Source organism: Achroia grisella, unplaced genomic scaffold (genome assembly GCF_030625045.1).
Source record: "Achroia grisella isolate CSIRO2021 unplaced genomic scaffold, CSIRO_AGI_Agris_v1 utg515, whole genome shotgun sequence".
Taxonomy (NCBI): Eukaryota; Metazoa; Arthropoda; class Insecta; order Lepidoptera; family Pyralidae; genus Achroia; species Achroia grisella.
This window is the reverse complement of record NW_026712908.1, coordinates 279821-303298: the sequence shown is the minus strand read 5'-3', so window position 1 is coordinate 303298 and position 23478 is coordinate 279821. Positions and strand designations below refer to the sequence as shown.

The 23478-nt window shown below is 30.5% G+C and overlaps 4 protein-coding genes across 4 annotated transcripts; all 4 read left to right on the top strand.

Moving 5' to 3' along the window:
- Positions 1-8384: 8384 nt before the first annotated feature.
- LOC131846929 (cuticle protein 8-like) lies at positions 8385-9848 on the top strand. The gene is made up of 4 exons (XM_059196346.1): positions 8385-8396; positions 8776-8997; positions 9441-9607; positions 9782-9848. Exons 1-4 carry the CDS (start codon positions 8385-8387, stop codon positions 9846-9848), a joined length of 468 nt encoding a protein of 155 aa, XP_059052329.1.
- A 1312-nt stretch (positions 9849-11160) lies between these two features.
- LOC131846927 (uncharacterized) lies at positions 11161-12961 on the top strand. The gene is made up of 4 exons (XM_059196345.1): positions 11161-11172; positions 11624-11779; positions 12285-12454; positions 12811-12961. The coding sequence occupies exons 1-4, from the start codon at positions 11161-11163 to the stop codon at positions 12959-12961; spliced, it is 489 nt and encodes a 162-aa protein (XP_059052328.1).
- Positions 12962-15422: 2461 nt separating this feature from the next.
- Positions 15423-17397, top strand: LOC131846926 (uncharacterized). The gene is made up of 4 exons (XM_059196344.1): positions 15423-15431; positions 15857-15976; positions 16253-16281; positions 17109-17397. Exons 1-4 carry the CDS (start codon positions 15423-15425, stop codon positions 17395-17397), a joined length of 447 nt encoding a protein of 148 aa, XP_059052327.1.
- Positions 17398-20975: 3578 nt separating this feature from the next.
- On the top strand, positions 20976-23434 carry LOC131846925 (adult-specific cuticular protein ACP-20-like). The gene is made up of 4 exons (XM_059196343.1): positions 20976-20987; positions 21206-21418; positions 21963-22135; positions 23353-23434. The coding sequence occupies exons 1-4, from the start codon at positions 20976-20978 to the stop codon at positions 23432-23434; spliced, it is 480 nt and encodes a 159-aa protein (XP_059052326.1).
- The last annotated feature ends 44 nt before the right edge of the window (positions 23435-23478 follow it).

Genomic DNA, 23478 nt, shown 5'->3' with positions numbered 1-23478 from the left:
GTCCGATTTAACAAGTAGTAATTACCGACCTTGGAGTCGTGAGATAATATCTTGAGCAGGTCGTAATGCGTACACACTAACACAGAAAACTTCTGGTCTTATCTGGTCCATAAAATATTACACTATTATTAAGTCAGTTTTTATATCTTTTTAAATTATGATAATATAATTGAAAGTATTTATGGAAGGTCTTATGCTAATTGTTTTGTTTTTAACTTGATTTATTAAAAATATATAATAGACTCGATAATATAATTCGCGTATTTTGTTATAAGGAAAGTAAACACTGAAACTACTACTATATCGATTTGACAAATTCTTTCACTGTTTGAAATATACATTATTCCAGAGAGTGTTTTTTGTTAATGAGAAAATGTAACATTTCAACAAGCTGACAGGCTACAAATTTTGAACTGTTTTTAAATATAAATATTGCATTATTATCAAATATATATGTACATTTAAACTGAAATTTATAACAAACCCCGGTTTCGTACAATTTTTTATATATATAAATTTTCCTCTTGAATCACTCTATCTATTGCTAAAAACTGCATTAAAAACTGTTGCGCTGATTAAAAGATCTAAGCGAACAAAAAGCGGAAGCGATTTTATTTTATACTATGTAATGATAATAAAAATGTAGACAGGATGTCTGTGTGATCACGCCCTTAGTTTGCAATCGTGCCAGAGGGCTTTGTTCTCCAACAAGATTGGCATAGATTTTAGTTCATTCATGTCATTACTCGATCGATTGTTGAATTGTTTGCGCTTTGTAAGCTTGATGTTGTAACCATAAATGTAAAAGCTTTGTTTAAAAGCTACTGTCTAAAGCTAAACATAACGTTTATTATTAATTAAAATTAAAAGTTTGATTAAAACAGTTTTTCTGTATACGTTAAAAGTTAAGTTAATTGTAAAAGAACAATTATATAATTGTCTTCTATATTCTATAGATGTCCAAATATTATATATAGAATTATTATGTCTATTAGAGGTATCTCCATATTTTTTGTGCTTTTTTTGTAATTTTCTAGACCGATAATTGTTGTTATTCCAACATCGATAAGTGATACTTTTCATCATAATTGAGTCGCGAATATTTAAGTTAATTAATTTTATATGGCCGAAATAATGTGATTATTCTTATAACAATAAATGAATTGACTAAAAATATTACAGCTTAAGGGTATTAAGCAATACGTAACTAATCAGGGATATTACACCCATTTAATTTTTGTTAAGTTAAAATTAAATATACTTACTTTATAAGAATTTTATTTCTTACTGGATTGCTATTGATTGCTTGAATACAATGACACCCTAGTACGACATTGTGATACCATAAACGATAGTACTACAATTTCAAATGAGGCTTGACGAAACATAGAATATGTAATACAAAAGCGAGTCAAAATGTTAACAATTTGAGATTTGTAACCATGCTAACAAGCATGAGGTGGACAAAACACTTTCGCTATTCATGAAATTATCGTTTCTGTACAAAAAATAATCGCTTTATTATTTTAATTCGTGTTCTTGTAAAAATCCAGTTATTTAGCGACAAGAAATCTTCATACAACCGTCACGGACAGCACAAAGACATCAGGTCAATTATTTATGTAAATCTTTTGAAATATACCTTACGAGTCTATATGTATATTTATAATACTGAAAGTTGCCTATAGCGTCTGTATTATTCATTTTATTATGACATACCAATTTGAATCAAATAATACCTCCATACTTCATACGAAAAATGAAAATACTGGATGATCAGAGTTCAACAAATTGTTTCAGACTCCGCTTATCTATTGTGACTAATATACTTGTATATGCATAACACTTTTTTATCTATTGTTCAATATCCACATAAATATTTTTCCCAGGCTCAATACATAAATAGTGAACATATTACAAAAAGTTTAATTAAAATTATTTTCATATTTCAATTATTCGTTCGCCTAGCTCTGAATGCATTTATGTAACACAAACTAGTTCAAAATTCTAGTCTAATATAAAATAACACTATACAATTCAATGCCGTGAACATAATTCGTCACGGCACGACTAAGTGACATCCGTCTCGATAGCTTGTCATCAAGTAATGAACTTGATCATGATAACTGACTATATTCAATAGCGATCTGATCTTATCGATGTCCGATATGGATTCTGGTGAGGCAAGTACCAAATCTTTGATCAGTATCAAATAATGTCACATTGGAGTGCGCAATAGGATAATCCAATACATTTTTAAGGATAAGGCAATACAAATATATACAAATGTTTATTTGTTAATTTATTTAGTCGACATGAAATAGAAAGAGGCGTCCAGGTTTTTATAAATTTACCACAAATTGTAATAGAATAGCTAATACTCCAATAACTGAGTATCTAGAGCGATTTGAAGTGAATTTATTCATGTACTAGAACACATAAACACACTTGTGTGGTCGTACATAGATTCAAATCCAAACTATATTTATTGCCTGATGATGCCTCGTTTAGAGACGAAACACGTATCGTAATATATCCATCCATTACCGTAATAGATCCATTAACGGTCGGAATTTGATCACTAAAGAGGAAGGTAACGTTTCCAGTAGCAATGGTCAAGATTTCGCACTGAATATGTGTGCCCTCACACATGCAAATGGTAGCGGAATTGAACAAAATAATACCAAACCTAAGAAATGAAATAGACTATCGGAAAATAACAGTTTATTGAATAAAATAAATATACACAAGAAAGTTTTGAAAATATAAGGCACCATAAATTTTCTGTCCTTCAAATAAAAATTTAAGAAATTTACTATGTACATCATTCCTATATCTTTAAATAAAATTTGAGACACTTACAATACCCATATACCAATATTAGATACAAGTAAGTATTGCTGATTATATCACGTAAGATCAACGAAGAATCAGTGATAAATTTAAAACTAAATTAATAACTATGTATAAGAGAAGATCGACGTGCTAACAACGTGGTTCACTGTAAGAAAGATCTAAAAAAAAAAATTCTATGTGAAAATAAACTGCATAAAAAATCTGTACAGTCGGTACAGCTTCTTTATACAGCAGTTTCTATGCGGTTAAAATGATTATCGTTTAACTTTTTTTAATTACCCAATTTCGTTATAATAAATGCAAGGGCCAATAGTACAAAAAAATGAAAGTCTTGTATTCACTATTTTTATACCGAATTAGTAAAACCTTGACGGTATCCTTATGAAATTAAACAATGTAATCTAAAGGCTAATCGCGCATGAATATACAGTGTAATAAATACTTTAAATTGCATACAGTCAGTAGTGCGTAACATAATAATATGGATTTATTAATTAAGTAAACGTTGTCGTCGAATAGAAACTTGGAATAAAATAATAATTAATGTAGAATAAAACAATTTGTAGACTCTGAGCATATAAATTTTAAATTAATAATAAGAATATATTCTATAAGTGTATAAAATAAAAATGTAAGCATATTTCTGTAGCTTTTAATTAGTTTAAAATCTGAATGAGTAGCATATGTACTCAGTCGGATATTTTCTAGGCTCATTCGGAATTCAGTAGTGCTACTTATAGGCACTAAATTAGTGTATTGTGCTTTATTCTTCTGAACGTCTTATGCATAATGGGGACGAAAAGAAGTGACATTTTGTATTTTTACTGTACCATCCAAATACAATTGGAATTTGCCTACTAATAAAAACTATATTATTTGTCATGTACCATTTACCATTATAATTTTTTTGTCCTCTAAGACATTGACCTAAAAACAGTTAAGTATAACTGTCATTACTATAACCTACTGTTGTGTAACACCTTGTAACTGAGTAATAATGGACTTGACAGATCGAAAACAGTAAATATAAACACCTTTATAATTGATATGTAGCTACATACACACCTACAGGTATATATAGCTAGATACATAGCATCGTTATCATATTATTTTATAGAGCCAGCTTCTATATGTAGTCAAAATAGTTCGATTATTTCTATGCCTACCCATAGGAATTTCATTGTCATTGAAATTACATAGATTAAAAATTTAGATTTAACGGAAATAAGTAAATTAATTATTAGTTTGAAGTCTAGTACGTTTCAATTTGGCATCTACCAGACTTTAAACAAATTGTCTTCTGAATCAGAATGATGAATGAAATGAATGTATGTTACATTGAAAAGTAAAAAACTAATAAATAAAATGTACTATATTTAATAACTATGTACTTTATTACCCAATAACTAATTACATATAAAAATGGATATCTAAGCAGGTTAACAACACTGATTTTATAACCATTAACCCTTAAGGGGGTCTTCCTATGTGATGGGTTGAAAAAATCGATTTTTTTTTTTTTTCATAAATTGCTCCCTTAACATGTCTAGAATACGGTAGTAAAGCGATTTTAGAAAATTCGAAGTCGTTTTAAAGATACAGCAGGTAAAAGAAAGAGCGGTTCGGAGCGGTGAGTTGGCAGTTAGAGACCGGGCCTATTGTGTACCGTCGGCTTTATACCTGGCCTCCCTTTTATTAATATATTTGTTTATACAAGTTTAGACACGTTTCTACAGACTTAAACAGAAATTTCTATTGTTATAATATTTTACCGAAGTTATTTTAGTCTTGGTTGAACTTCGAAGAGAGCAACAGCTACAAATTATTTTTTTTCATAATGAGTGGACGGAAAGGAAGTACGAGTGGAAATGTTCATCCTGGTCGTAGTAAAAAAAGAAAGTTTAGTGGAAACCGTTTTACCCACCAAAATGATACGGTATTTACATCAGCTTCGGCCAAAAAACTTAAAAATAACATGAACATGAATGTTCCCATCGCTTCGAATTTCGCATATTGCATTTTGGAGTTTGTTTCTGTATTTGCTGCAATCTCTGAAATAGTTATATGTAAAACTTGTAAAAGTGACGTGTCTATTTCGCGATCAAGTTTCCGAGGCCTAGGCTTTAAAATTATTTTATCGTGTGAGTGTGATTTGGACTTTCGCTCCTAAACATCTTCATTCTGGTCCCAAAGTTGTTGAAATTGCTAGCTACTTAGCAGTTATTATCTTTAATGAAGGTTTTCAAGGTATTTTAAAAGTTATGTCGATTATGGGATGCCCTGTTGGTCGTGAAGCCCAAGCGTATGTTGAGAAACGGGATGAAAAGCGAATCTTACGCTCTGAGCGGCGCGTAAGTGATGTCGTTAAACAAGCCAGGATTGACTCAAGAGCTGAACAATCTGCTTTAAAAGAGTTTCACGAGGAAGAGGAAGGAATACTCTATGGACCAGGCATCGCCGATTGAGAGTAAGTTGATATTTTAATAGTTTTTAACGGACTTGAAACTTTAAACGCGTTTTTCACAAAACTGTGTTTTTCAAACTTTCCCCCATTGTATCTCAGAAACGGCTGGACCGAATTACTTGAAATTTACAGGGCACACTCAATATATGTAAACGCATGGAATGAACTATTATCAATCGAAAATTTTCAAAACTTCGATTTTTTTATAGCAAAAAACAAAAAAAAAAAACGCCTAATTTGCAACTTTTATTTCAAATGTCTATCAAAAATCCAATTTTTTTTATATTAATTTGATTATAGGTCATTCCGTGCTTTTAAGCCTACAAATTAAAACGCCGTTTTTTTTTTTTTCAGATAAGCCGATCAGCCGGAATCGTGGAGGAAGTGGGAGCTCTTTTTTTCGAGGCGGGGGTGTTCAGAGCGCTGTAACTCTAGTTTGACTGAATATTTTTAGCTGAAATTTTATATTTATACTGTCCAAATATGTGTTAATAAATGATAAAAAACTTGAAGCTCTAAATATTTACTGGTCGTAGAAAAAAAATCCTAAAATATCCCTAAAAAACAGGCCGTCACATAGGAAGACCCCCTTAATAACCATTATATCTTATTATAAAATAGTTATCGTATTTTCTTTCATATTATGTATTTAGTAATATTTTATAATTAGTCGTAAAGAATTTTAACCAGATTATTGAATGTTCAAATTCTTGTAATTCAAATTCAGTTTAAATACTTGAGGATCTTATTACAAAGACTATTGTGACCTACTATGACATTTATTATTAACAATGCCCTGTATCTAGAACGGCGACCCCGTGAGAAGTCAAAGTGAAGGCATGATCGACTAATGTAGTGAATAGGTGCACAAAATTTAATAAATACTACAAAGATGAGGTAATAAAATCCCGAATGTATATCATGCAAATACTAACAAATATTTATGTTCAGTCATGAGTAACGACCATGTAATATTATTATCCATAATTAATAATGTATGAAAATACCCATTTTATATTTAAAAATATGTATTTTTACGCAAATATAATTAGGATTTAATTGTCTTCCTAATTATCTAATATTTATTTGATATATACTACTATAAAGTTTTTTTTTCTATTATACAATAGCAATAAGAGTAGGTATAAACAGATATAACTGACTATAAGACTGTGTTTGGTGTGTTAATTAATAAATAAAATATTAATATTTTATTATTTTTCTGCAGGTTTATATTCTTCCCAGATGGAATTTGTCTCGAAGTTACCTATTATGTAATCTCTGTCTTAAACTGCATAATATTGCATTAACAATTTATTTATCATTGAATCCTAATCCTGAAAGTTTTATAGGAAAAGGAATTATACAAAAACTATAACTTATATATTTAATGTACAAATAATTGATAAAATTTTATTCATATTCGATTGAAGAAACTATCCAAATCTGTACTGGAACAATATATTTATATTCTAATAACATGCAACAAGAGATCCTGTTGTTACATGCACTATTCTGTGCAGTTATTCTTAGCATACTTTGTCATATTGTTACTTAATAAATAAAATAAAGTTAAGTTGAAAACAGTCTACTTATTTTTACCAGTCACTTGTCACGCACAAAAAATATATAGTTACATAGCAGTAAACCTAAACAATTGCGAGTAGAAACTGAAATCAATTGAATTTGGGGAAGGCAATCTTCCCCAAATTCTGGTTCATTTTTAAGTCAATTTGTAATTTAATATATGTTACAACTACATGTAAATACAACAAATCACATGAAAGTTTCCGTATCACTATTTGTTAATCCATGATTATATATACGAACGCTATAATAACAATAAACAAGAAAAATACTCTAACACACATAGTCATAATTATGCCTTATCATAACACAATAGAGTTGAAGGGTGTACCTATTTATGTTACTAACTATTTCATATCATGTGTGTATTGTCAAGCTTTTTCACGTACCAAACAATGAAATTATAATTATACCTACATATATTCTCACACAGTACAATTTACGCTTGAGTAATAGTGTTCTAAAATCAACACCGTTTATATTTCATATGTTTTAACATAAATATAAAGTAAAATTGGACATACGCATTAATTTTGTAATACCGTTGACTATATCGTAATAAACTACATAAACATTATTCAAAAACAAGTTTTTTATGACGTGTAGAAACAGCAATAATACCTGACATATTTGACACTGGATTGCACTAAATATGATTTGCTACTGTTTATTAACTATTTAGGACTCTATACGCATAATCACACATATAAATGTGTCTCAAAAGTCTGTGAAAAAATTTCAATTTATACAATGTAGTTGAATTTATATTAAAAAACAAAAAAATATTGATTACGAACGTCTTTAAGCATGCTACTCGTATAGTATGCTTATAAGACGTTTTATACATATTTTTAAACATTATCAAGCACAATTGCCATTTCAAAAATTATTTCGTTAGATTTCTTTGAGCATATAATGAAAAATTTAATGCTTAAAGAAATCTAAAGAAACAATCTCTAATTAAAAATATCTCTAACCTCAGACTTTCCTAATTCTTTCAATTATCCTCGTCCTAAATAATTCATATAATATATTTATTTATTAATGCGGATTACACTATATGTATGTATTAGGCAATATAATTACATTATATTAATTGCAACAATAAAATATTTTCAATAATTGAATGTTTATAATTGCAAATGTATAATTAATATAAAGAAGTTGGGTAAATTTCCTTCGGGCTTCAGTGTTCATATTATTGTTATTCCAATCGAAATTGCTGACAATTATGTCCCAAGCGATACATACAGCTATAATAAACTTAACTAGCTCCCTAACGTACGCAACATATGCTTTACGGAATATTACGATATATAGTACCAATGTTAACAAACACATGCCCTGAGAATTGATCAATGAATTTTTGCTCCAATAATTCCCACAATTATAAACTCTATATAAACTAATGAACCAGAGCTAAACTAAACATTGTCGTTTGAGGTCACGCAGGAATAAGTGATAATTATACTACGAGATGCTAGTAAACGTAAGTTTTTCTCTTTAACAGTGGATGTTACTTTAGTTTATATCAGTGTTCTTCTTATTAAATCTGCTTGAACTAAATAGTGACGATTTATATAACGGTATATCATTGAAGTGTTTTATAATTTGAAATAAATTGCATTATAAATTGATAATATCTTGTTATGAGTGTAAAAGAATCATCACCCAATATAAAAAACAAAGTGTTATTTAATTATAATTGTAGTTTTAGATAAAAAATGTAAATAGGAACACATTTTTGTTCCATATGTTTATATGGAACGAAAATATGTTCCTATTTACTTTACAAGAGGATTCTATATTAATTATTCTGTGTATGTTGTAAGAATATCTTAATTTTCTTTGTGTTTTCTTATTTTCAGATACTGGGCATTTGCCTTCTGGCCGTGGCCTGCCAGGCGATATTCCCGATCCACCATCATATTCACCATCCAGCTATTTCACACCAGGAGTACCAAAAGCACGACGGTCACCACCACCCAATACCAATACATCATGTACCAATCCACGTACCTCCAATTCATCACCACGCCCCGTTTATTCACCACGCTCCGATTCATCATATTCCACATTATGACCATTATGTAAGTCTTCTTACTATTTTATAGAGTTAATACTAATAACTCAGCTTGTTGTATCTTAAGTAGTATATTAGATGTAAGAACTTGATTATAGATTACAACGAATATAACTTTAATAGAATTAAAGCAAAACAAGGAAACACTCAGTCTACGTAAGAAATAGATAGTACAGAGCATTTAACACTTTATTAAAGTGTTGTGCTTACACAATTCTTTTGAGAATTGAACCAAAATTTTAATTATGCAACAATCTGAAATTATTCTAAAATAAAAGTTTGTTTATTTCGTTAATAATTAATTGAGACGGATGTGTCAACAAGGACAGAAACCTTCAAATAAATGTATGCAAAATAATGTATTTTGGTATCTTTGGTTACTATATGTAATAAAATGCTTGAAGTACATCGTTATATATACGTGTATTAAATTTTTATTATTTTTAACAGACTTTCCCTGAGTATAAATTTGAATACTCAGTACACGATCACCACACCGGCGACGTGAAGTCCCAACATGAAGTAAGACATGGTGATCTCGTGAAAGGCGGCTATGAGCTGATAGAGCCTGACGGTAGACACCGAAAGGTTGAATATAAGGCTGATGATCACACCGGGTAAATATAACTCCAGATTGTAACACAACTTACTTATTGCTTAAAAAATTGAACCAATTATTCTTTTTATCCATATATTTTCTACATACGAATGTATACCAGAAGTAGAATGACTGAAAATATATACCAGAAGTGTACGTTTATTTTATATTAATTACTTATATTTTGTTTCAGTTTTAACGCCATCGTACATCATTCCTCGCCGCATCATCATGTTCATCTCGCCCATCACCACATTTAATTATTTTTCGTATCATCAACCGATATCATGAAGATGTGATGCTTCAACCTGATACTCGGGAAAGACTGACTAACTTCTATACCTATCCCTTTTTGTAAAATACATTCATAATAAATTAGCGCTAATAATATTGCTTTTATTTATATCATCCCAAAAATAATATGCATATGAGGAATTGTTCGGATTAATACCAGCTGCTGAGTTTCACCACCATACCACCTGCCAACTAAAATACCATCCTGATCATCTGGATGAATGGCGAACCTCCACAGTGCGGGTTTCTAGAAACTTTTTGCCACGCACAACCACATTGTGGAATCATCTTCCTGCAATGGTATTTCCGAACCGATACGATACTGAAACCTTCAAGAAAAAAGCTTATTCCTTTTTAAAAGTCCGATAACGTACTTGCAATTCCCCTGGTGTTGCGGGTGCTCATTGGCGGCCGTAATCACTTACCATCAGGTGAGCCGTATGCTCGTTTGTCCCCTGTGTTATAAAAAAAATATCAATCTAAGAAATTTCTTCTTAATTATATCTTGTCGCCGTTTATTTGACTAATGCAATATTTAAATTGTTTTTCCTAAATATATGTAAATATATAATTCTCTGATTCACGACATTGCCTATCTATTCTTGACAGGCGTTATCTATATTATTTAGTTCTATTATAGATTTCATAAAAAGTAAATTAACCATTTTTAATATATTCTATAATAAATGTAAATTGTACAAATGAAAGTACATAAAAAATCCAAAGCAAAATAAGACTAATACACACACAATACAGAATACGAAGATACATAGATTGGTATATTATCCAATCCCCATATCTATAATACCATTTTTAACATGAATCTTCTTGCACATATAGTTATATATATTTTCCTTATACTTAAATAGAATATTTACTATAGTTACATATTAGCTTAGCATTTCAATAAAATGCCTACCTATCTAAAGTGCATAAATTTAATTAAACCACATAAATATCTCACCTTACATTGGTAAACAGAAACTGAACTAAAATGAATCTGATTTAATTTATAATAAGGTAGGTCATATGAATTTAGTAAATAATGAGTAATCCAATAAGTCAATTTGGCCCTCAAACTTGAGTTTCGCCTTCCGTGTGAACAGATACACGCCCATAAAATTGAACGAGAAACTATATACAAGATAATTGGCATTGTATAGATTACAGGATATCCTGAACACTTGAATTTCATGATTTAGGATAATCATGTCGTCTATATATTGAAGATGCGATTATCTTTATATCACTTGGTAACGTAATATTAGATCTTACACAATGTTCCATCAGGTGAAGTAATTTTTGTTATTTTATTTCTGTTACGTAATCTACGAGTATAGGTATCGCTAAAAAAAATAGAGTTATATGGCTATAGTATCACTTAAATAATTATAAAAAAATATTACATTATAATTTTCCATAGTAGTTTCCATTATATGATGTAACACAGTTATAGACAATAAATGCTTATCTATAAAAAATATTAACATCAGCACCCAAATCTTATACTAACCTTATAAAGGGGAAATTATTCTATGTTTGATGCATAAACTCATAAAGTGACGTATTTAAAACATTCAATCAGCTATAGTAAACTTTAATAGTATAGTTCCATAAAAAAACATAAATACGTATATGAGTATAAGAAGCTCAGATAGTGCTGCGAGATAAAACTAATTAGAAACACAATTGCTAAATGAATTATATATTAATTTTTTTATCTTTATCTTTACTATAATAGTTAAGCATCGGGCTCTGTGTGGTGTTTTGCATCTTAGGCGCAAACAGCCATGCAATTTCCGAGCAGAAAATCAGATTGAATAATAGACCAACAGAAAAGCGTGGAGGAGAACTGTCTCATATCGGACGCGATACACCCGAACATCATGAAGAATATGTAAGTAATTTAATTCTACTGCCATTAGACACTTAAAAACTTCGGTATTAATAAATTGTAAAATTAAAAATATATTTCTGAATAGATATAATCTATTTTTATATTTAATATTGTTAACTTTATTAGAAATATATTCATAGTAAATTAATTAAAGTAATAACTTTTTAAATATTTAGTTATTAATGAATCATTAATCTTCAGCATTCTAATATTGTTTTTGTATAAATATCATTTATAAGAAAACTGTACTTATTATCTTCGCTATCAATAAAATTAGTACAGTAGAATCTCCTAAATAATTTCAGAATTAGATAAGATATTACGTAATGTTTCATACAAATAAAAGTAAAGAATTCTCTAGATCCACATTTTCAACTATATTCAAATATTCAGAAATCATAAAAAAATACTGACTGTTACTTATGTGATCTTATTAAACTGAAGTATGAGTAGATATATTAACTCAATAAGTGAAAGCATTAATAACGTTATAACTCTATGACAGGCGCATGCATATCCTTCATACGAGTTCTCGTACAAAGTAGCGGACCCGCATACCAAGGACTACAAAGGTCAACGTGAGGTCAGGAATGGTGACGAAGTAAAGGGCGAATACTGGTTAAGAGAACCCAAGGGCAGAAAGCGCACGGTCAAATATCGCGCAGACAAAAACGGGTAAGTTTTTATAAAATTTAACTATAATTGGACCCGCTGCATATTTCAATATCTGTATCTGAAACTAAACATGCAAACATGCACTGAGATATTATAACTAATATAATATTTAAACTTGCACAAAGTCTCGCTTCAGCCTTTATTACAATCACCATATAAAAATAATATATAGAATTGATTTATCATAAGAGTTTGAAATAGATCTAGATATTTTGTTCTGATTTGATTTAACAACTCGTCCTATAGCGCTTATATGATAGCGGCGTTCTATATTTTATGCATTTTTTATAATTATATTATACATTTATACGACTAATATTTTAGAGAAGAATACATATTAAATATTTTGTTTACAGTTTCAAAGCTGACGTAGAATATTCAGCACCTCACATACATGTCTATCATAATGAACTAGACAGAAAACAAGACCGAGACCAAGATGACATTCCTGAAATATCAATAAGAAGTCGAAATGAAGACAACACTGAAGAGAAAATTGAGGAATAATGTCAGATTTCTACAGAACTTCTGAAGTCGTCAAGACTGAAAATCTACTAAAGCTAAACTATGAATACGTGAACGATTTGCTAATTGTATTTGTTATTTTTTTTTTGTGAACAAGAATGCTTATGTTATATCTCAATTTGCAATTATAATAATATGAGTGCTAACTTTGCTGATTTTATTTGTTATCATTTATATATTGTCAAAAAGAAATAAGCTTAAATGTTAAGCACAATAATAAAGCAGAATAATAAAGATCTATGTTTACATAGATCAAATATCTAACATAGATCAAAGATCTATGTTTACATAGATCAAATAAGCAAGCTATGAGAACAGTCCATAATCTATAGTGTATAACTAATAAGCAAATTGCTTAAAACGAAAAGACTACAATGGTTAAAAGGATTCTGGCTGAAATGTTACCCTAAACATATAAAAGGCTAATTAAAAATATTATTCTTGTTTCTATTAGGTACTACCGATACAGTAAATTTAAATTCAAATGGTATTCACGTTTAACTATCTTTTTTATTTAATTCTTAGGGGAAAAATGTATAAAACAGTGTATATATACCTATATATAAAAAAATTTGGATTACTAAACATAAAAGATCTAAATTATTGTCCTTCTGAATTATTAAAATGAAACGAATACATTGGATAGCGTAGCAACTAACGAAGGCTATAAAAATGTCACCGTCAGTTACACGTTCACATGTCTAAACTTCGTCTTCACCATCTGCCTGTCTGACTAACTATCCACATATCATGCACGACGCCTTAATTTCTGTATATATCTTCATTATTAAAAATCTTCATGAGTCTAATTAGAAAAAAAATCTAGAACTATTAATTACTTTGTTAGTGTTTTGACATGAGTTCCAGTTCGAACGTCTGATAAGGACGGACGTATGGTAACAGAGGTATGGTATTCTATGTACAAGTTGTATCACAGGTGTCACTAACTATCTAACGTGATGCCCACAGTGTATTTCATTTTTAAAATCGATCGTAGATGTTTCCCATTTTAATGAATAAGTAATTTTATAATAATAACATGGCATAAACTACTTAGAGGCTGAAATGTAATAGTTAAGACTGCATTACCCACGCAAACGCTTTTGTCAGTCTGCCTCGGCAAAAACTGTGTATGTGTGAGTATACATTAAAAAAACTGACATCTATTGTTTTTATATAATTTAATGTTATATCGATCAATATCATAAATGATTTAAGTTATTTGTTTGTTTAAGAATTATATAGTAGAAAAATATAGATCAGGTCGACATCCACGCGGTTTCCTATGAAAATCAAAGATTAGTATAGTCCGTGAAACCATGGAACATGGGATTCACGGAACTATTTACTTTAATTGAAATCTTTCTGTATCCTCACATTTTTATTTTACCAAAAAGTTGAGGTGTAATAATATAATAAATACCTCATTATAATTAATGGGTACAATTCTAAATAGCTATTAGAAAAGTGTTTCATTTACGTATTGTTATTTTGTATTAGACTGACTGACTGACCGCAGACAATATACAATACATAGCCATAATATAAATATTTCAATATGGCCGTGGACATGGAAATGACTTTCTTTACAATGATCCCAAGGAATCTCTTGGGATCATTGTAAAGAAAGTCATTTCCATGTCCGCTGAAAATCCGTGTCTCTATTAATTAGAATTGAAACTTAAAGTTAGTTATGGTATTCTTTATCAATACAGCAATGAGCCAATCTATAAAATTGACTTTATATATCTATTAAATCCAAAGTAAAAAAAAACCGTTAATCATAATATTTTTTTTACATAGCTATATATATATTCTCAAAGTTTTACTTACATGTGTATGTACCTATACTAGCTGATCCAATAAACATAGCTTTGCCATATAATTTACTTCTAGATAGGGCCGGGCTACCCTTATCCAATAGGGGTATAAACAATAACCTATAACATATTCTCAGACCGTCCAAATATTTTGTATTATTTTTTGGGAGGAGTTCGGATCGAATATATAAAAATTTCATGATTTCGTTTGTTGAATGCGAATGTTTCGAAAATTGAAACATTCGCAACACTGATTCGCAAGAAGATATAGCATGTAAATTATAATAAATAAATCATTACAATAGACTCAAATGTTGCTATTCTTCACAAAAACTACCTGGTAAATGATTTTTTACTTCCCTAACATAACGAGGTTACCCTCGTTATTAATCTTAAATTGAAATCATTAGGATATAGTCAATTTAGTCATACTTAACTGGCAACAATCAAACAACAATATACACAATCAATTAATCTTTTAAATTATGTAAATTGTATCTAGCACACGAACATCCGTTTGTTTGATTACTTAATGGTATTCCTAAATGGTCTATTTATATTCCTACTTTATACGCACGGGTACTACAAAAGGCAATAGTGATTCGCGTATTTCTACTGACAACATGTTTTGGGTAAGTTTTTTTATGAACTTATGCTATAAAAGTACTAAAATTCTATATCATAATACATATAACTTTCCATTTATAGTACTTTATCCTAACTTTCACTTGTATAGTATTAACTGGAAATTACGGGCAACTTCGTCTGCTTTTTATAGATAAAAGATAGCTTATGTCCGAATAATACAATCTATTTTCATATTACATTCCATTTTTCCAATTATAATAACGGTAGTATAATGAAGTTAAAAAAAACCTTCTTTCAGCCGTTAGTTGTAAAAATGTTACAAACAGTGATATAGTAGGTATTTACTTTTGCGTATCGTATTACATATCGAATAGGATAACTTTAATCTGTGATTATATCTCATATAGATACTGTAGGTAGACAAATCCAACTAACAACCAGACACTACAAAATAAACTTGTCATTTCAGCTTGTAGTATTAGCTGCATCAGTGGCGCTAAGCGTCGGAGAGGCCGACGTGGACCAAGTGGCTGACTCCAGCCGCGTATATGGAATACGTGATAACGATCGCCGCCGGGGACCAGACGATGTACTTCATTATTAATTCCTAATTAATTCTAAACAACGGAATTTTGATACATCAAAAATAATCGCTAATTATGTTTAAAACCTAACCTATATGTATATTATTATGCTATCGGTTCGCTCTTATCATAAATAATAAATAATCATTCATAATTTAAGTGCTACTTGCTCTTGTTGGTGGAGCTCTTGTTACTTTCCTCGATCATAATGTAAAGATTTCTCCGTATGAGGTAGGAATTTTATGAATTAATTATTTGACACTAATATTTTTTTCTTACAGGATATCCCATATTGGTCTCGTGGAAATCGGTTAGTATATGGGTTAAAAATAAACAATTACGTATAAATATTTAAATTCAACTATTACATTCTTTTTACTAAACACTGAGATAATTTGATAGATAACAACTTATATAATAGGAAAAAAATTATTTTTTCAATAACAAGTATTTTTACAAATACAATAAGTATTAGGAAAATGTAGTTCGTATTTTTTTAACTTCTTCATAATAAAAATTTATAATAACCCTGGATAATTTACACAGCTTCCGATGATCTCAGCAGTACTTGGTAGAGTTATGGGTACTAGACAACTGAAAGAAATACTTAAATATCTTTTTTTCTAAATATAAAAAAAGACCCAGACCGATACAAATAAGCATACTCATGAATACAAATGTTTGCCTCGGATGAGAAATCGAACCATCGCCAGTCTGCCAATGTGCTAGACCATTACACCGCCGAAACCAACGTAACGGACTTATATGTACATAGTAATAAGAATAATAATAAAGATCTTTATTGGAATTAAAAAATAATATTGTACAAAGTAGGGTAGTGTAATGTTAACAGTCATAGTACTAATAATACTTTGTCGTGGCTGCATACCACAGCATATATCATTTCAAAAAGGCTTTTAAGTCTGAGATGTAAAATACGTACAGTCAGGCATATTTTATCTTCGTCTGACATCAATTTGAGATAAACTCAAAGAACAATAATATTTTTTTCAACTCGATACTTTATGAATTTGATTTTCAATCAAGATTTTTTTATACTGCAGTACGGCATATCACAATTGTGGGTACTCTACTCTATCACTCACTTAACGATAATTACGATATTAATGTCACCAGGATCATTGAGAGCGTCAACCTTCCTGACTACCGCGAGCCCACGGTTCTCCTCGACTATAGATACTTGAAGACAGGAGGAAGAGATTACACCAGGGGCCCGGGCGGCCAGTACCTCATCCTCCCACGGAATGTACGTACGGATGAGCATAAAGAATTCAGAAATTATGATGAATTTCTGGAGGCCCTCTCCCGTAGGAATAGAGCAAGACACGAACTTCAGCGCCAGTATTTCCGTGACAATCAGGAAAACTGGGGTAATCCTTCCTCACGTGGATATAACCAAGATTAATAAAGAATATACTAAACAATTTTTTCTCCTTCTTTACTTACTATTAGAGTAGAGATATAAAGTCTGTAACTTATAAAAACTGTAGAAATTCTTCATAGAAAAGTATAAACACGTAAACTTGTATGTAAAATTATATATCACCTTCTCTTAAGTTATACTTTTTCATTTGATGTATGTGGTTTTTATGCTTCCTGTCTACTAATTTGCAAATAAACTATAAGAAGTTTTTCATTGTTTTCATTATAGAAAACTAAATATTTCTAAACCAACCTTATAGAGATCTATATGCTGTCAGTGTGATGTATGACCACGTTTGTATGCTGTAAGCCCTTACTCTATGTAGTGAAATATTATTTAATAGATATTCTATTTATCGCATAACTGATAATATTATATCAATTAAAAATACTTCAAACACAAAACCTACCTATAACCTCATACTTTAGCTAATATGGGTACATGATATATTATATATTATTAATATAGAAGTTTAGTTTTACAATTATTATTTTAATAACTATACAAATAATTTTAAAAATTAATGAGAATACATACTTATCCGAAACGACTTAACCGATTTTCATAAAAGTGAATCTGTATACACAATAGGACTGAGAATATATTGTTATCGATTTTTTGTACCCCTAAATAAAAAGGGATCACTGAATACTTATAAATACACATACACACTGAAATTTCCACTCTTCCACCATAGACACCTAACCTATACTTTAATAGCTATAGTAATTTATATGGCAGCTTATTATAAATATATTGATATAAAATTTCAATCATTATTACAAGGCTAATAAGAATAATAGGTTTAATATTGCGTAATGATATTGTGACTTGGCAAACAAACAGTACAAATAAGTCATATAATTTTATGGTATTTAAATTTTTTTGCTACTATACACGTAACGTGATTTTGGTAATACCAAGATTTGAGTACATTCATAATTACTCATTACGTTTATGCCATGTAGGAAAAGCAGACTTTCACTGTCTTTAGTTTTTGTTCTAAGGCTCTCACGAGCACGCGTCTTTATCGATTAGTTTAGTTCTCATTTTTCCTAATTTTATTGAAGTGTTTTACTTGCGCTAATTTAAAATTATTAACAAATAAACTAAGGTACAGATTACAGTAACATGATATGAATATAAAGACAAGCATTACATATGTGTATTATAAAATTACTTTTACATACGTACATAATTAGATAACTAGCTATATACCTACTTATTTATGTATACTCTGAATGTTTTTAAGATTACCATGTATTATGGAACTTATCACAATGCCTTAAGTAGTGATATAATTAGGTTCGAACAGAGCACTTATCAGAATCTTCCCATTATCTAATAAAAAGACATTTTTCTTTTCACTTTCGGCTAACCTTGCATTTCAATACTTTACAATCTGTAGTAATTGTCTTTATTTCTACTTACCTGACATATTTTTAATAGTTAGTCAATATCTAAATGTTTTCTGTTGATGTATGTACTTAATAAAATATTTTAATCCAGGGTTTATTAGGTAAAAGGAAGACTTAAGATAAAAACACATTATTCCGTTTAAAATTAAACGAACTGATAACCAAAACCTGAGGATGGGGCTCCAAGTAAGTATGCAAATTAAAATATATATCTATTTAATTACTTAACTACTAGTATAAAATAAAGTTTACGGGTTAGGAACTAAAATAATTTTGTTATTTTTTAAGTTTAAATTTAAAAGTTACGTTAATAGGTTTCCTCTACGGCCTCATAAATTCTAAATAGTCTTATATTTTAATAAGTGCATTGTAAGACTTAAAAAGACCAAAAACAGGATCGCATCTTAGCTACTAATTCTCGTACCACGTGTCAGATACTAACACCCGTGACAACTCACACACAAAAAAGAATTATGAATATGAAGTTCTGGATTGTTTAAAATATTGCAATGTGCACAAAAATTACACTTACTGAAATACATTATTTGTATTTTAGTACTTTTAGAATAATTTACAATGTCCTTTAGATATTTTGTCTAGGTATAGTCATATTTAATTCCTAAATATAATACAGCAAGTAGTAATTATAATTAAAAATAAATACCTACCTATTATTAAAAAATAAATTTAAAATTATATATTATTCATTCTGCATTACACGTATATTTCTGCTATACCACAGATATATTTATACTACACTAATTAAACCCTACACTTTATAATAAAGTTCCGCTAATTAGTATTAATTCTTTAACCTATACGCCTGTGTTGACGTTTCTAATTAGTGGGGATAATAAGTTACGTGTAAAAAAGCATCTTCATATCAAACAATTAAATGGATTAATCAGTTCCGGTTAGTAATGAGGTTTGTACAGCAAACGCTCACCCTTGACACTATGCAGGGAAACTACGCTTTCACAGATACGAATCGGTTGGTGTTGTAGTCATATCGACAAATAAAAACTTGTTAGTACATAATGCTGTAGATATCACAACCTTATTATCGTAGTTGGGATAAAAAAACTTAGATATATTTTATTATATTGTACCTGTATAGGTTCACAGTAGACTGATTTTTAACTAAAGCCTCAATACTAAGAACGCTGTAAAATCACACTATCTGAATAAATTTTCTTTCTGTTTCAATAGAGTTAGGACCACTGTACCTTTTTATTAAATTCATTCCATGTATTTCAAAGTTAACTAAATATCGATAAATAATTTATCTAGTCACTGCACTGCACTGATTTTAGTATTCCGTAAAAATATGTAAAATATTTACGAAATTATTTATATACATTTGTTATAAATAACAGGATAGACTAATACAAATTGAATCCTGTATCATTTACACACAATAAAATTTACTTTAATCTCAAATTTTCATGTTCAAATAATACTAAGCCTGCACATTACAATAACACAGCACCATAAAATCCTAAGCTAATTACTGCTTGTGTTATGGGTACTAGAGAACCAATAAAAGTTTATGTTTATGTAAATACATATATAATTTATATAGAAAATATTCGGATAATCTGCAATCAAAGTTGACACCATGCGAGGTTGTTTCTCCGCGTACACCTTTTGGTCTAAAAGGTGTACGCGGCGTTACTGATTTTTATACAGATTGCACTATATTTTCGAAAATTTCTTTCAATATTATTATATATATTATACGTGCACATAATCATATGACATCCTGTACACACATCGCACATCGGGTCGGTTACGGTTACGTACAATAGTACTAATACTAATATTAGTAATACAATATAAAAGAAGATATTATATTTATTCATTCCTTTTTTTTAATGTACAGGAAAGAAATATTGTGATTATTAAATTAAGTTAAAATTAAGTGTAAGAAAAATATTTTCCATTTTTTACATTTAATTTTATGCTACACTACTTGTGTTTCGATTCACTCTTGACTTATTCGATTATAATTAATGCTTAAATTAATGTTATAATGTCATCCTAATTACGACGCATCTAATTGACCGTTCAATGCATAAAAGAAGATGTTTTGCAGTATAGCTTATGATTTGAAGTCAAGCGTACCTGAAGAACTATACCAAAATGTGGTCCCAAGTAAATATACTTACTACTTGTTTAGTTTATAGAGAAAAGAACATTTGTATAAAGAGAATATGTAGAAATAAACACATTAATGAATTAAGTGTACTTAATCTTGCAAATATTATTTTAATGACATTACATTATTGGGGAAAATAAAAATAATAGTTTAATCCTCACCACATAGGGAAAAATATTTTCTACTTAGTTTATTTATGTTTTTTTATTGGCAGTTAGCTGCACTCTGCCTGATAGTGGCCAGTATTGAAGGTCATCCAACTGCAGTATCATATCAGTCTCGTACAGATGGTCACAGTCACCACCACCATGGAGTACAACATATTGAACACCACGGCCTGCATCCAATTAACCACCATGTAATCCAGCACAGTGGACACATAGGCATCTTGAACAATCACGGCCGCGATCACGGACATTGGGATCATGTAAGTTGCGTTATATTCCCTGTTAATACTTGAAACTACAGAACAAACATAATACAAAATATACATGAACTGATACAAAAGGCGCTCTTTTCGCTAAGTAATATCTTCCAGACTACCTTTAAGGCATAGAGAAATAAAAATAAGAAAAAGGTAGGTGGCGCATTATTGGTTCACATATAAAAAATGTAATGCTATTTTTGTTTAAGGATGAACGGCTAGTTTTGTAATCTATGTTTTTGTTGCCGCAGTATATATCTGCTATTATCCGTGCAACGTGAATTTTTAGAAACATTTTTCTTAATGTAGATTGTATATCATGTCATTTCTAGACCCAAAATTTTTGTTTGTTTATTAATTAATCAGGAAATTTGACTAAATTAGCGAAAAATTCATAACTTGTAACGTGTTTATATAAAAAAACAAAACAACAAATTATTATTGTCATTTAGTCGTAATTTATATATATAAAATAGATTAATTATATTTTAATTTTAAGAATCTATTAAACCGACAAGTGTAGTAATACAGATAAATTTCTACATAGGTATCGTCACACCCTTCTTACAAGTTCTCGTACCAAGTGTCTGATCCGCACACTGGAGACCACAAGTCGCAGACAGAGTGGCGACATGGCGACGTAGTGAAGGGCACTTACTCCCTCGTGGAGCCTGACGGCAACGTGCGGACTGTTCATTACACAGCTGATGATCACCGTGGGTAAGTATCCTGAATAACTGTAACGACAAGACACGATGCGTAAAGATAGCGCATTACTGAATATTTATTTGTATCATTTTTTAACGTCGCAGTACTGAATAGATTTTTACATGTTGTGCAAATGTACTTTACTTTGCGTTGAATATGATTTTGCTTCTTCACTTTTATTTGCTGTGACGTTTCCTCTCGACATTTCTCTTGCTTTGAAATTTTTATCTTTTTCTTTGTCGGTTCATCAAGACTGAGGGTCGTGACCACCAGGAATGCTCCTTCCAACCAATACTCTCCAGGCATTTCTATCTTGTGCTAAATGGACCGCCGACTGTATATTTTGTTTGACTGCTTCTCGTACAGGATCAGTCCAACGTGCAGGTGCCCTACCTCTGCCCCTTCTACCGTCCACGTGGCCTAACATTATATTTTTTTCCAAATTACCTGGTTTTCGGCGGGCCACGTGGCCGAACAAAGTTAGCAGAAGCTGGAAGCACACAGTAGAGAGATGGGTTCTGATACCCAGTTGTTCCAAAACAGATGCATTAGTGCGGCGCTCTATCCATGATATTCCTAACATTTTGCGCCAACACCACATCTCGAAAGCATCTATTTTGGATTTTACGTGTGATTTCTAGGTCCATGTCTCAGAAGCATACAAAAATATGGAGAAGATTAGAGTCCGCATTAGCCTAATCTTGGTGTTTCGAAGTATGTTTCTGTTTTTCCATACCTCCTCTAGTTGTTTTACCGCTGCTTTAGCCATCTGCGATCTTCGTATTATTTCCTTCATGCAGTCTCCGCCATTTGTTATCAATGACCCCAAGCATACAAACTCCTGTACTGTATCTAGATCACGTGGCTCTAGGGATCTCTGCATTTGTCCGCCTCGATCCACAAACATCAGCTTGGTCTTACTTAGATTCATACGAAGTCCGTATTGCACACTTACATGTTCGACTTTACGAAGCAGATCGGCGACCTCCCTCTCGTTTAGTCCTATTAGAGTAGTGTCGTCGGCAAAACGCAAGTTGTTAATCAAATGCCCACCCACATGGATACCGCCTTGCCAGACCTCAAGACTTGGCGCATAATATGTTCTCCCACCAGGTTGAAAAGTTGTGGTGAGAGTTTACATCCTTGTCTCACGCTACGCTCTGATTTGAAGGGCATGAATGAAGAATTTTTTAAACAGCCCACTAAAATTACTGCAATTGTATTTACAGTTTCAATGCTGATGTTCATCACACGACGCATCATCATCATCCACATCATTCTGTTCATCATCATCGTGGTCATCACCATTAAGCTTGACAATATTCCGATTTCTACTACTTCGACATCTAATGAAG